This window comes from Nothoprocta perdicaria, unplaced genomic scaffold, assembly GCF_003342845.1.
Source record: "Nothoprocta perdicaria isolate Ctin4 unplaced genomic scaffold, notPer1 scaffold_337, whole genome shotgun sequence".
Classification (NCBI taxonomy): Eukaryota; Metazoa; Chordata; class Aves; order Tinamiformes; family Tinamidae; genus Nothoprocta; species Nothoprocta perdicaria.
The window spans coordinates 27,429-37,928 of NW_020455574.1; the positions used below are offsets into that span (position 1 = coordinate 27,429).

The following is a 10,500-nucleotide window of genomic DNA, read 5'->3' on the forward strand; positions in this document are numbered from 1 at the left end:
CGYCGCGACATGGCGCCCCCAGCCCCAGGGCCGCGGGCAGCCGCTGGTGCCGGCGGCGCGACCTTGCCCCGCGCCCGGCGGTAAACAAGGTCAGCGGGCACGGCGGCGGCGCCCGCGGGGCGTCACGCGTGTCCCCGGCCGGCCCCGCGCGTGACGGAGCGCCCCGCCGCGGGGCGGGCACGGAGCGCGCCCCGCCCGCAGAGCCGCTAAATAGGGGCGGCCGCGGCGGCGCCGGGCACGGAGCGCGCCCGGGGGCAGCGGCGCCGAGCGGCAAACCCCGCACCGCGACCCGCGCCCCGCACCGCGACCCGCGCCCCGCACCGCGCCGCCATGAAGGCCGCCCGCATGGCGCTGCGCAGCGCCGCCCCGCTGGCCGCGGCCGCCGGCGGCCGCCTGCCGCTCGAGGTGGAGACCTTTTCGCGCTTCTCCCCCTCGCCGCTCTCCATCAAGCAGCTGCTGGACTTCGGTGAGAGCCGCGGCACGGCACCGTACGGCACAGCGCGGCACGGCACGGCGCGGCGCGGCACGGCGCGGGACGTTCAGCCCCGCCGGGGGTTGCGGGAGGCGCGGGCTGGCGGCGCGGGGTGCCGGTCACCCCGCAGTGCTGCTCTCGTGCCCGCGCCCAGCCGGCTCGGGGCGCCATGAGCCGCCACCCCGCGGCTGGATGTGCCCAGGGCCGGTGRTCGCCGCGGCAGCTCTAAAATCCCGCTTCCCAAGGGTGATGCTGCCGCACGGCACCCTTGGGAAGCGAGCTCCCGGGGTGGCTCTCCCCGTGCCGGGGACTGCACACTGGGGCTGTGCTGAAACATTCCCATTTCCCGGTGTTCCCGCAGGGAACGGGCAAGGAACGGGCCCTGCTGTCACATAACAGCACTGAGCACAAGCACTTACCTGCGTAAAGTAAGGGAAAACGGCCCAGTAATAGCGGGATGGTGACAAACCCAAAGTCCTGGAGTCTGTAGTGAACTGCACAGACAGTGGTTCATACTTACACAGTAGAACTTTATTTATTTATTTATTTATTTGCAATGGATTTGTTTTATAGGCTCGTCTAATGGCTGTGAAAGAACGTCTTTTGCATTTCTGCGACAAGAGCTTCCTGTGAGGTTTGCAAATATTCTGAAAGAAATTGATCTTCTTCCCGATAAACTGCTAAGCACTCCATCAGTAAAGCTAGTAAAGAGCTGGTAAGTATGAACCATGAAATTCTGCCTGCAAAATAACATGACATTAGCAACCCTGCCATCCTAGCCCTTATATGAAGAACAGGTAACAACAGCAAATTGTCACAGTTGTTTGCTGCAGCAAATAATACACTAGAAATGCAGTCTCTTCCTCAAAGTTGAACTGCAACCTGTTATGCTTTGTCTAAAATACTWAAGTTATAAAAAAGCAACATGGATATATTTTAAATCATATCTTTTGACCTCATCTTTGAAATAGTTCACAGTGCAAATTTATGTTCTGACCTTTAAGAAGGGAAAGAGGTAAAGGTGTCTGTTGTTCCCATCTAGTTCTAAAGACCTGCAAAACTGCCACAAAAAGGGAGAGCAGACTACGTGCTTGTTTGATTCTCTCTCTGATGAAGTTTATTACTATGGTTTCAGTCTGCAGCATAGTGCCTTGGCATGTGTACTGAATGCTTGGAATTCAGTTTACATGATCTCTCTGGTTACTGACAGTGGTTGAATATGAGTTAACCTTGCTTTACGGGCACAGCTGCGGTGTTGGGGCGGATGGCTGACATAAAGGACAGAAARTATTTGGGTGAGATCCAGAAGCTGTCCTTAATAATCTAGCAAGCTGTAGTTGTGCCTTTGCAGATCATGTTTTGGACGTCAGAGCTTGTCCTGGCTTGACTGGACAAAGAGGCTAAAGTGCTTAGCTTGTGCCAAGCTGATCAAGATGAGAATAAGGTTTCCTTAGCTGACTTCCCGATCAATACTTGTGAAACACCTCACTTTTCCCGAGAACTGAACAGGGAGCCTAGATTTCTAAAGTGAGGTTTTAGATTCCAGACTGGGTGGCAGGCACAAGAAAGAAAGTGTCATTTAAAATCTCCAGTGTTAAGATGTTCAAGAAATAACTATCCATGATTCCACACCTCAGTGGATATTTGATACTTTAAGCTTTTAGATGACTTGTATAAGAGTAATGATTAGGACAAGATCTTTTTTCATTTCCTAGACTAATAACAGTCTAATGAATAGCATGTATTTCCTATATTCTTTTTCAATAGGTACATCCAAAGCCTAATGGAGCTGGTTGAATTCCATCAGAAAAGCCCAGATGACCAAAAAGTCTTACATGAGTAAGCTTTTMCTTAGTTTTCATTCAGCTTTTTGTCTTGAATTATTCCAAATGTAGTCAGTTTAGAATGACAGCACTGTTGTTACCTCAACTTGATCATCTGTCAGGAAATGTTGCACTTAGAACAAACTAGGTGAAATCTTTGATCATGCTGTAGCAATAGTGCAAATAAGTATGACCTGTTGGGGCTTGCTTTTGGGCCAGTACCATAAGCTGGTATGACAGTTATATCAACCAAAACTACCTGTGATGTCAGGTCATCCCTGCTTCTTCCAAAAGTGTGAACTGGAGGCCTTCCTCCCTCTACRTTCTCCTCTTCTGAGGCTATTAGAAGTGAATAAATGGAAATTGAATTGGACATGGCTAATAAACACAGCTTTTCATATAAAAATATCAAGCTCTTCTGCTTTAGATCTGTGACAAATTAGTGTTTTCTGTTTTTTGTTTTTTTTTTTTACTTTTAAAACTACTTAAACTATTTTAATATAAAGGTTACTCTGCACAGTCACTTCTGTTACTGCATTGTATAATTTTATACAAATGTTGCCTTGTCTTAGAATAATGTTCTAAAGAGACCTCATTTTGATTTAGTTTTATAGAAACATTAATTAGAGTCCGAAACAGACATCATGATGTGGTTCCTACAATGGCGCAAGGAGTAATTGAGTACAAAGATACTTTTAAAGTAGATCCTGTCACCAATCAAAATATCCAGTACTTTTTGGATCGTTTTTACATGAGCCGTATTTCTACCCGGATGCTGATGAACCAACACAGTAAGTAGAAATTCTTATCTGAGGAAAAACTTCAGCTTAATGAGAAGCATGTTAGTGTAAACTTCTCCTAAAGCTGTTGCAGATCTGCTTCAGATGAGTCTGTGTGACAGTGAAAAGCTAGAGACAAAACTTATGGATTTTTAAAGTAATAAAATATCGGTTTTCATACTAACTGTAGTAAGTCTTGCACGGAAAACTTAGAGATCTCTTTGTTTTTTGAAAAGCCTTTGGATGTTTAACCAGAGAAGCCAGTATAGCTTGCAGGCRGCAGGTAGCTTTGTAACTTAAAAAACGTAAGAGATGCTGAGTATTGTTTATGGTTATGTGCTGTGATCACACCATGTTAGTTTGAACTAGTTTTTCATAATACAGTATTTGGAATTAAATACAGTATTTTCTTTATCCCAAACAGCCCTCCTTTTTGATAACAATGCTGGCTCAGGGCACCCCAGGCACATTGGGAGTATTGATCCATGCTGTGATGTTGTTGAAGTGGTGAATGGTATGTATATTCTCACAACATAACTAATTGTCTTTGTGATCAGTGCTTGCTGGTAATTAACAGGCAACCAATATGTGTTTGTATAGGGTGTTGACAGTTCTGGCTTTGCTTTGTGTGTGTGTGTGTATTTTCTTTTTTTTTTCCCCYGTAATGCAGTGTCTGAAAACAGCTGAAATGTTTCCTTCTATAGAGTAGAAAAAAYTAAAATAGCAATAAAATGTGTCTGAATAGCAAGTGATAAATGAGGTGGGAGTTGAAGTTGTCTATGATGACATCAGTAACATCTACTGTTAGATAATTATACCCCAGATGCATCTGTTTTACAGACTTATCAAATTTTACTCAAGATTTGCCCATGCTGCTGTGATTGCCTATTTAATCTCAGTTTCTGATAAATACAGTGGTTGCAACATTATCTTCCTYGGTGAAACACATGCTTACAGTCTAGTCTGCTACACCCTAACAGCTAATGCAGTTGGAAATTTYATTTTTCATTAGAATGAACTGCTGTGCTGTGATTTCACATATGTTATTCAAACAAATATTTCAGATGCTTTTGAGAGTTCCAAGATGCTGTGTGACCAGTATTACTTAACATCTCCAGAACTGAAGCTCACTGAAGTGAATGGTAGGTTGGGGACTTTTATTCCTATTCCTGTTGGTAACCAGATTGCCTTCTGTACTCTGAAGGTTTCCATTTTTGCAGCAATAGTTGTACATACACGTACCATAATGGTGCGTACAAGTCCGTCTAGTTTGTACTGGTTCTCTTGTGCTAGTTCTGCTTTGCAAGTACTTCATTTAATTTCCCCTGATAGAACTCAGATGTCATTGTATCTTAAATTACCTCAGAAAATCTGGTATTTATGTGAATTTGAGGAAGGATGACTACTATTCTGTACTTAAGTCGCCAAAGAGGAGCGCTGTTTTTGTTTTGGGGTAGAAGTGAGGCTACTGACTGGAAAACATTGGTTCTAGTCCAGGCTCCCTCTGAGCCTAGACTAGAGCTCTCTGAGCTTCTCTGGTCTTGGGCAGTCTGCTTAAACCCTGCTAACCATTGCTGTTTATTTGAAAATGAACTGTGATTAAGCAAATGGCAATTATAATTCAAACACTCTGCAAATACATCAAGCTRTTCATTTGGAAAACATGATGTATTTTCACATTTGTTTAAGCATGTAACTCACTTACTATAAAATTGAGAAAGAAAACAGTTCTTGTTTTTTCCCTCACAGGAAAATTTCCAGGAGAACCGATTAACATTGTGTATGTTCCATCTCATCTCTTTCACATGCTTTTTGAGCTCTTTAAGGTAAGTAAACACAACCTGTTTCCTTCCTCAGTAGCCTGAGCAAGAGCTTAGATGTATAAATTCTGATAGGTCTGATTGGATTAAAGGTTTGTAGAGGATGGTGAGATTTCTAAGAAGTTGTTACATGGGGAAATAGCTTTGGCAGTTGAGATAGGAATGAGTGCAGCTAATAGGAAAATATTTGGACATTCTTATGGGGTTATAACTGGGGCAGGCTGAGGGAGAGGAAGAGAGAGCTGGGCTTTCTAAATGTTTTACATGGAGTTGTGACCATTGGTCACAACCAACCTTAAAAACTAGTCCTTAGTGAATTTTCACCCTAGTGCTTTGCCTGTGGGTTTAGGTATTTTGAGAGGTGATGAATGGGGCTGAACTCATGTGCAGCCAATATGGCATGCAGAATTCTGGGAGGCACTGCTGAACTGGACTCTTGTCCAGTATTCTGCTGACTTTAATGAAATTACTTTTTTATTTGCATTGGTAGTTAAGAAAAGTGTAGTCTTTCAATGATGGAAGAGGCTGCATTGTTTAGTYGCTTTTACATGCACAGCTTCCTCTGCTTGTTATGTGAAATTGCTAAGTGTGCTCTTGAAAGCTGGACATGATAGGAAACGTTGGTAACTGTGCAGAGCCTCTGCATAACACCAGTGTGATTTTAAGTAGATATTTCTAGCACTTTTTGATAATAATAACCTTAATTTCTGTAGAATTCAATGAGAGCAACAGTTGAATTTCAAGAAAAAAGTCCTTCCCTTTCTCCAGTTGAAGTGACAGTTGTTCTTGGACATGAAGACCTTGCAATTAAGGTAATTCATTGGCCCAAAACAGTGTGTGCTTAATGTAATTTTTATTATTTCTTACATTGCAACAAATACTGTTAAAGAACTTGATGCCTCAAATGACAGGTCAAAATTATCATGCATGGGCTTTCTGTTGATCACATCTAGAGCAATCACCTACCTAACAAAGAATACACCACAAACAAATGTTTGCATTAATTGAAGGATTTTCTCAAATACTAGTTATTTTAAATACTTTAATATATTTGATTGCAATTAGCTTTATTTTCTCTTTACTCAGATCTCTGACAGAGGAGGTGGGGTTCCAGTAAGGAAGATTGAACAGCTGTTCAGCTACATGTATTCTACAGCACCAAGGCCAAGGATGGATGATGCTCGACAAACTCCTCTTGTAAGATGATTTCAATACCTGTATTGCTAATAAGATGATAAAAATATTGCATAGATTAATCTTAAGTAATGAAGCATTATGTCCACCTTTCTGCTCTGTACAATATACAGATTATTGAKCCTCAGACATATGAATTAACAGTTTCTGAAATAGTTTTCAGTGTTCAGCTTAGCTGACAAAAACATCCCCTTTCAAGGTAAAAATGAGAATTTTAGCACCTGAATCTACTTCTTTCCCTCCCACCCTTTTTACTCCAATGACAGTAATTTAGTTGGTCTTCACTCCCACTCAGTCCTCAAGCACTATAAATATTTTTATAGAAACAAAAACAACTAAGATAGGCTTAAAATACTGTTTTTATTTCCCGAGTAGTAATCGACTTCTGCTAAACAAACCTCAATAGAAAAAATGGGAAGGGAAAATAAAGAAATGTAGTGCATTAAAGTAGTATTTCCTTTCCTTCTCGACGTAGGTTAGATTTAAAAGCTCTTTCAGAATCTAACATCTAACATTTCATATTCTTTATGAAACTTRTCAGAATGCTATCCTCTTTAAGGGAAGAGGAAATCCAGAGACTTTTTAGTAGCTTAAGATTTCTGACCACTACTCAGTTATCTAATTTTATATCATAATAGCTAGTGGGGAAGAAAAAAAAAATCTTAATTTTATGTTGTACATTGTTTTTTAGGCTGGCTTTGGCTATGGCTTGCCAATATCTCGTCTGTATGCTAAATACTTCCAAGGAGACTTAAATCTCTACTCCATACCTGGTTATGGAACAGATGCTATTATCTACTTGAAGGTATGTGTTTGGGTAACTAACAATAATGCAGTGAGGCAACTACTTCGGTATCATTTTAAGAAAAAAAAGTTCTCTATTCATGAGTTGAAAAGCTCTCATTTTGACTATGAAATACCAGAAAGCATTGATTGGTACTTAGAAGTAAAAAGTCATTCACTATTGTGAATACCGTGTGTATTTCTGCAAAATTGAGAGGTAGAAACTGAGTAACTTTTCTCCTTCTTAATTTTAGGCACTATCAACGGACTCAATAGAAAAACTTCCAGTTTTTAACAAATCTGCTTGCAAGCATTATCAAGCTACCTCAGAGGCAGATGACTGGTGTGTCCCAAGTAAAGATCCAAAGAACTTGTCAAGACAGAGTGCAGCTCTCTGAAGGGATGTTGGTGTACAAGGCATTCAAGGGGATCAAGCTGTTTTCTCAACAAGGACTACTGTTTGGAAGTATCTGTATACTTTCAAACAGGCAMATTTTCAGTTTTGTGACTGACAAGAGAAGGAAGATGAGGCATGTATAACCTAGGCTGTATGCATTGAATAAGAAATCTTGCTGTGCACTTCAGGAAAATATGTATGGAGACATTTCCCTAATGTCTTTAAAAAAGACACGTGTAAAGAGGAAATTCAGTCTATTTTTAGCTTATGATCAAAGACTTGATTTGGTAGAAGTGTACATTTTTTGAGTTCTGTCTAATGCTTGAGTTCTGAATGCTCATAAATGTCAGTTACAGTGGTTTATATTTTTCTCCTAGACTAGTTATCAGCACCTCATCTTATTAAAGAACTCGTCAGGTAGGTAGGTGCACCTGTTCTTTCAAGCTGTGTTTATAAGATTGGGAAAAGATCCTCTTAGCATGGCAGGCTGGCACCAAGATACGGAGAGGAGAGAAGTGGGCCCTGGCTGAGAGGGGGAGACCTTGCTGGGAGAGGAGACAGTATCTGCCCTATAAAAGGGGGATCCCACTTAAGAGCAAAGCAAATTGAACCCCCTGTATTCCAGTAGCAGTTGTTATGTGATGGCTTGCTCTGAGTTACTGCTGTTCCTGGAAAAAGTAGCAGGGCAAGGCTGCTGTGCAAAAGATACTAAGCAGGAAATACTTAAGGAAAGAAATGAAATAGCACTTGGTTRTTATCAGCAAGTGGAACTGAAAGGTTTTGATATGTCTAGTGCRAAAATGGCATGGGAAACTGCTTGACAAAGGATCTTGTGATACCTTTTTTTTTMCTTTTGTCATGCTGTTATAGGATTAGTGGCTCAGTAAACTAAACCAAAATCCAAAGACTGGGACCTGTGGTTCAGGTTTTGCTTCTGTGTAAAATCCAAGAACCTCCCCACAGCTTTGTCAAATTTGTATAGGGCCATGCTTTAGCTTTAGCTCAAAGGTGTACTTGGAGACTCCGAAACTTGACAGCTGCAATGAGCACTAAACCTCTGTTTTTAGGAGAAGGTTTTCAGAAAGAATGGTGGAGAAATAGAATTTTCTTGCAGGAACTATTCTTTACAATGGAAAATRTTTAGTAATTGAAAAGGTTTAAAATACGAATAGTAATGAAAAGTCAAATAACTTTTATGAATAGCAAAATACGGGGGAATGRCTACAGGAAGTATGTCAGTAGGAAAGAGCTGTTGGGAAAATATTCCATTTTCCATGAGGTTCATTTCCCATTTCTTTGTGGACTTTCACCTCATAAGTGAGGTAAACGTAAGAACAGGGTGAAAGTTAAGTTCTATTTGGAATTGCCAAGCTGKCCAGTCAAAGTTCATCAGAGATGTGTATTTTTACTTGAAAACCTTTTGACTTATCAGCATCATTATCTTAAGTGTTAATGATCCTTGGCAAAGGCTCCAAATACAGCATATATAAGTACAAATGMAAATACAAAGCATTCTGCCCGCTCGTATGATAGCTTTCTAAAGCACAGTCATATGTGGTGGGTAGAAAACCACTCCATACTCTACTGTGAATATCAAATGTATTTCTCAATAGCAATAAKAGAAAGCTAGAATTATGTTTTTATTCTAGCAGTCCTATTGGGGTAGGAAAATATTCAGGGGTCCTGAAATAGCATCTGATATGCTTCACTTGTTTTAGAAACTTAAGTTTAGAAGCATTTTTGTTAAATACTAAGCATAATAACTTAAGTACTACATGGAGGCCCATTTATGCKAGTGAATAACATGCTCACTGAAAGTCTAGAGATTATTTATCTTAGAGCTCAACTCAGTGAATGGAATGGATAATATAAATGAAATATCTCTTTCTAGAAAATACAGGTGTGCAAAAATTCACTGCCATAATATACTTGAATACTTTGTTGATTTTGTATTGAATACAAGGTCACAAAAACATACCTAGGTAGTCATTGTTGTTAAGTAAACACAAATGATACCTCTTTCTTTGTGCTCGATTATGCTTGAACATGAGTTGTGATCTCATGACATACTGTATATCTGTAATATAGCTTCAGCTWCTCCAGGTGGGAGCTGTGACTTGTATTTCAAAGCAGTTGAAGCACACAGGTGCTGTAAGCACATGTCTGTAATAGTGCTTGTCGTGCTTGCAGATAGAAGTTTTCTGCATAAGTGTAACCTTTGAACTTGTGTGTTCAGAACACTGTAGCGGTACAGACAGTGGGAGGTCCATAGCACTATAGGAATCCATATGAAATATCTCTTAATAGTGAAAAGTTATTTAAGGGCTGTCTACCTAGATGAACACAGTGCCTTTTTCAGCAGTTACTTTTTTAAAAAAATCCTGAAAATAAAGCTCTAGTTTTAAGACTTTTATTGGTATGTAGATGTATAAATAATTTTATAATAAAAATCTTATAACTGATTGGCCAGCGTCTTTGTTTCTGTCTTCTAAGAAGTATACTKCAAGCACATGTTCTTCCACTGATTTTAGTCATGAAGACTTCAAATGGAGTTCAGCAAAGTCGCAGAGTCTCAGAGGTCTGCTGAGACTTCACTTGGTGGCTGAGGCCTCAAGCAACTGAGTCTTYCTTCAAGGAGGAGAAATTGAGAATCCATCTCCAGAGTCCAGAATCTACCCTCTTTACCAAATTTACTGTTCATCTGTAACCTTGATGAAAATTGACCGTCAATTTAGAATTGTACAAAAACCACCTTTTTTTTCTGCCATTTTATTTACATAAATCATTACTTCTAATGCATAAATTCTGTATAAATTCTGTATTTGTATTGTGTATTGAGATATTTCTATAGGTTTCACATTTCAATTTTAAATACTATTGTTTGGATTGTAAAACTTGATTCTAAACCCCCAAACTATGTAGGATTTTCAACTTCCCAGGCTGAACTTCTCGGTGCTTTATTTTCAAAGTTTCCTAACTATTGTGAGAACTGTTATTCTAACCCTAAGTGTTGTTCCACATGAGTACAGTAGAAAGCAATGGATGTTTTCAATTATCTTCATCTCACAACATATTTTTTATTGCATACTACCTAGAAGAAGCAATTCTGGTCAGCACTGGGTTTTAGCAGGGTATGTTTTGGTGCAGAAGGAGTGACGGAGGGAAAGGGTGGGAAAGGCATGTTATTTTAATATATCATYTCTGGTACTGACAATCTCCTTGATAATGTCCA

General features: G+C 40.3%; 1 protein-coding gene across 1 annotated transcript; it reads left to right on the forward strand.

Moving 5' to 3' along the window:
* Nucleotides 1-330: 330 nt before the first annotated feature.
* On the forward strand, nucleotides 331-9,677 carry PDK4 (pyruvate dehydrogenase kinase 4). Its single transcript, XM_026043728.1, has 11 exons — nucleotides 331-466; nucleotides 1,046-1,187; nucleotides 2,240-2,311; nucleotides 2,902-3,086; nucleotides 3,499-3,588; nucleotides 4,139-4,216; nucleotides 4,824-4,900; nucleotides 5,608-5,706; nucleotides 5,981-6,091; nucleotides 6,780-6,893; nucleotides 7,126-9,677. Exons 1-11 carry the CDS (start codon nucleotides 331-333, stop codon nucleotides 7,267-7,269), a joined length of 1,248 nt encoding a protein of 415 aa, XP_025899513.1. The 3' UTR covers nucleotides 7,270-9,677.
* The last annotated feature ends 823 nt before the right edge of the window (nucleotides 9,678-10,500 follow it).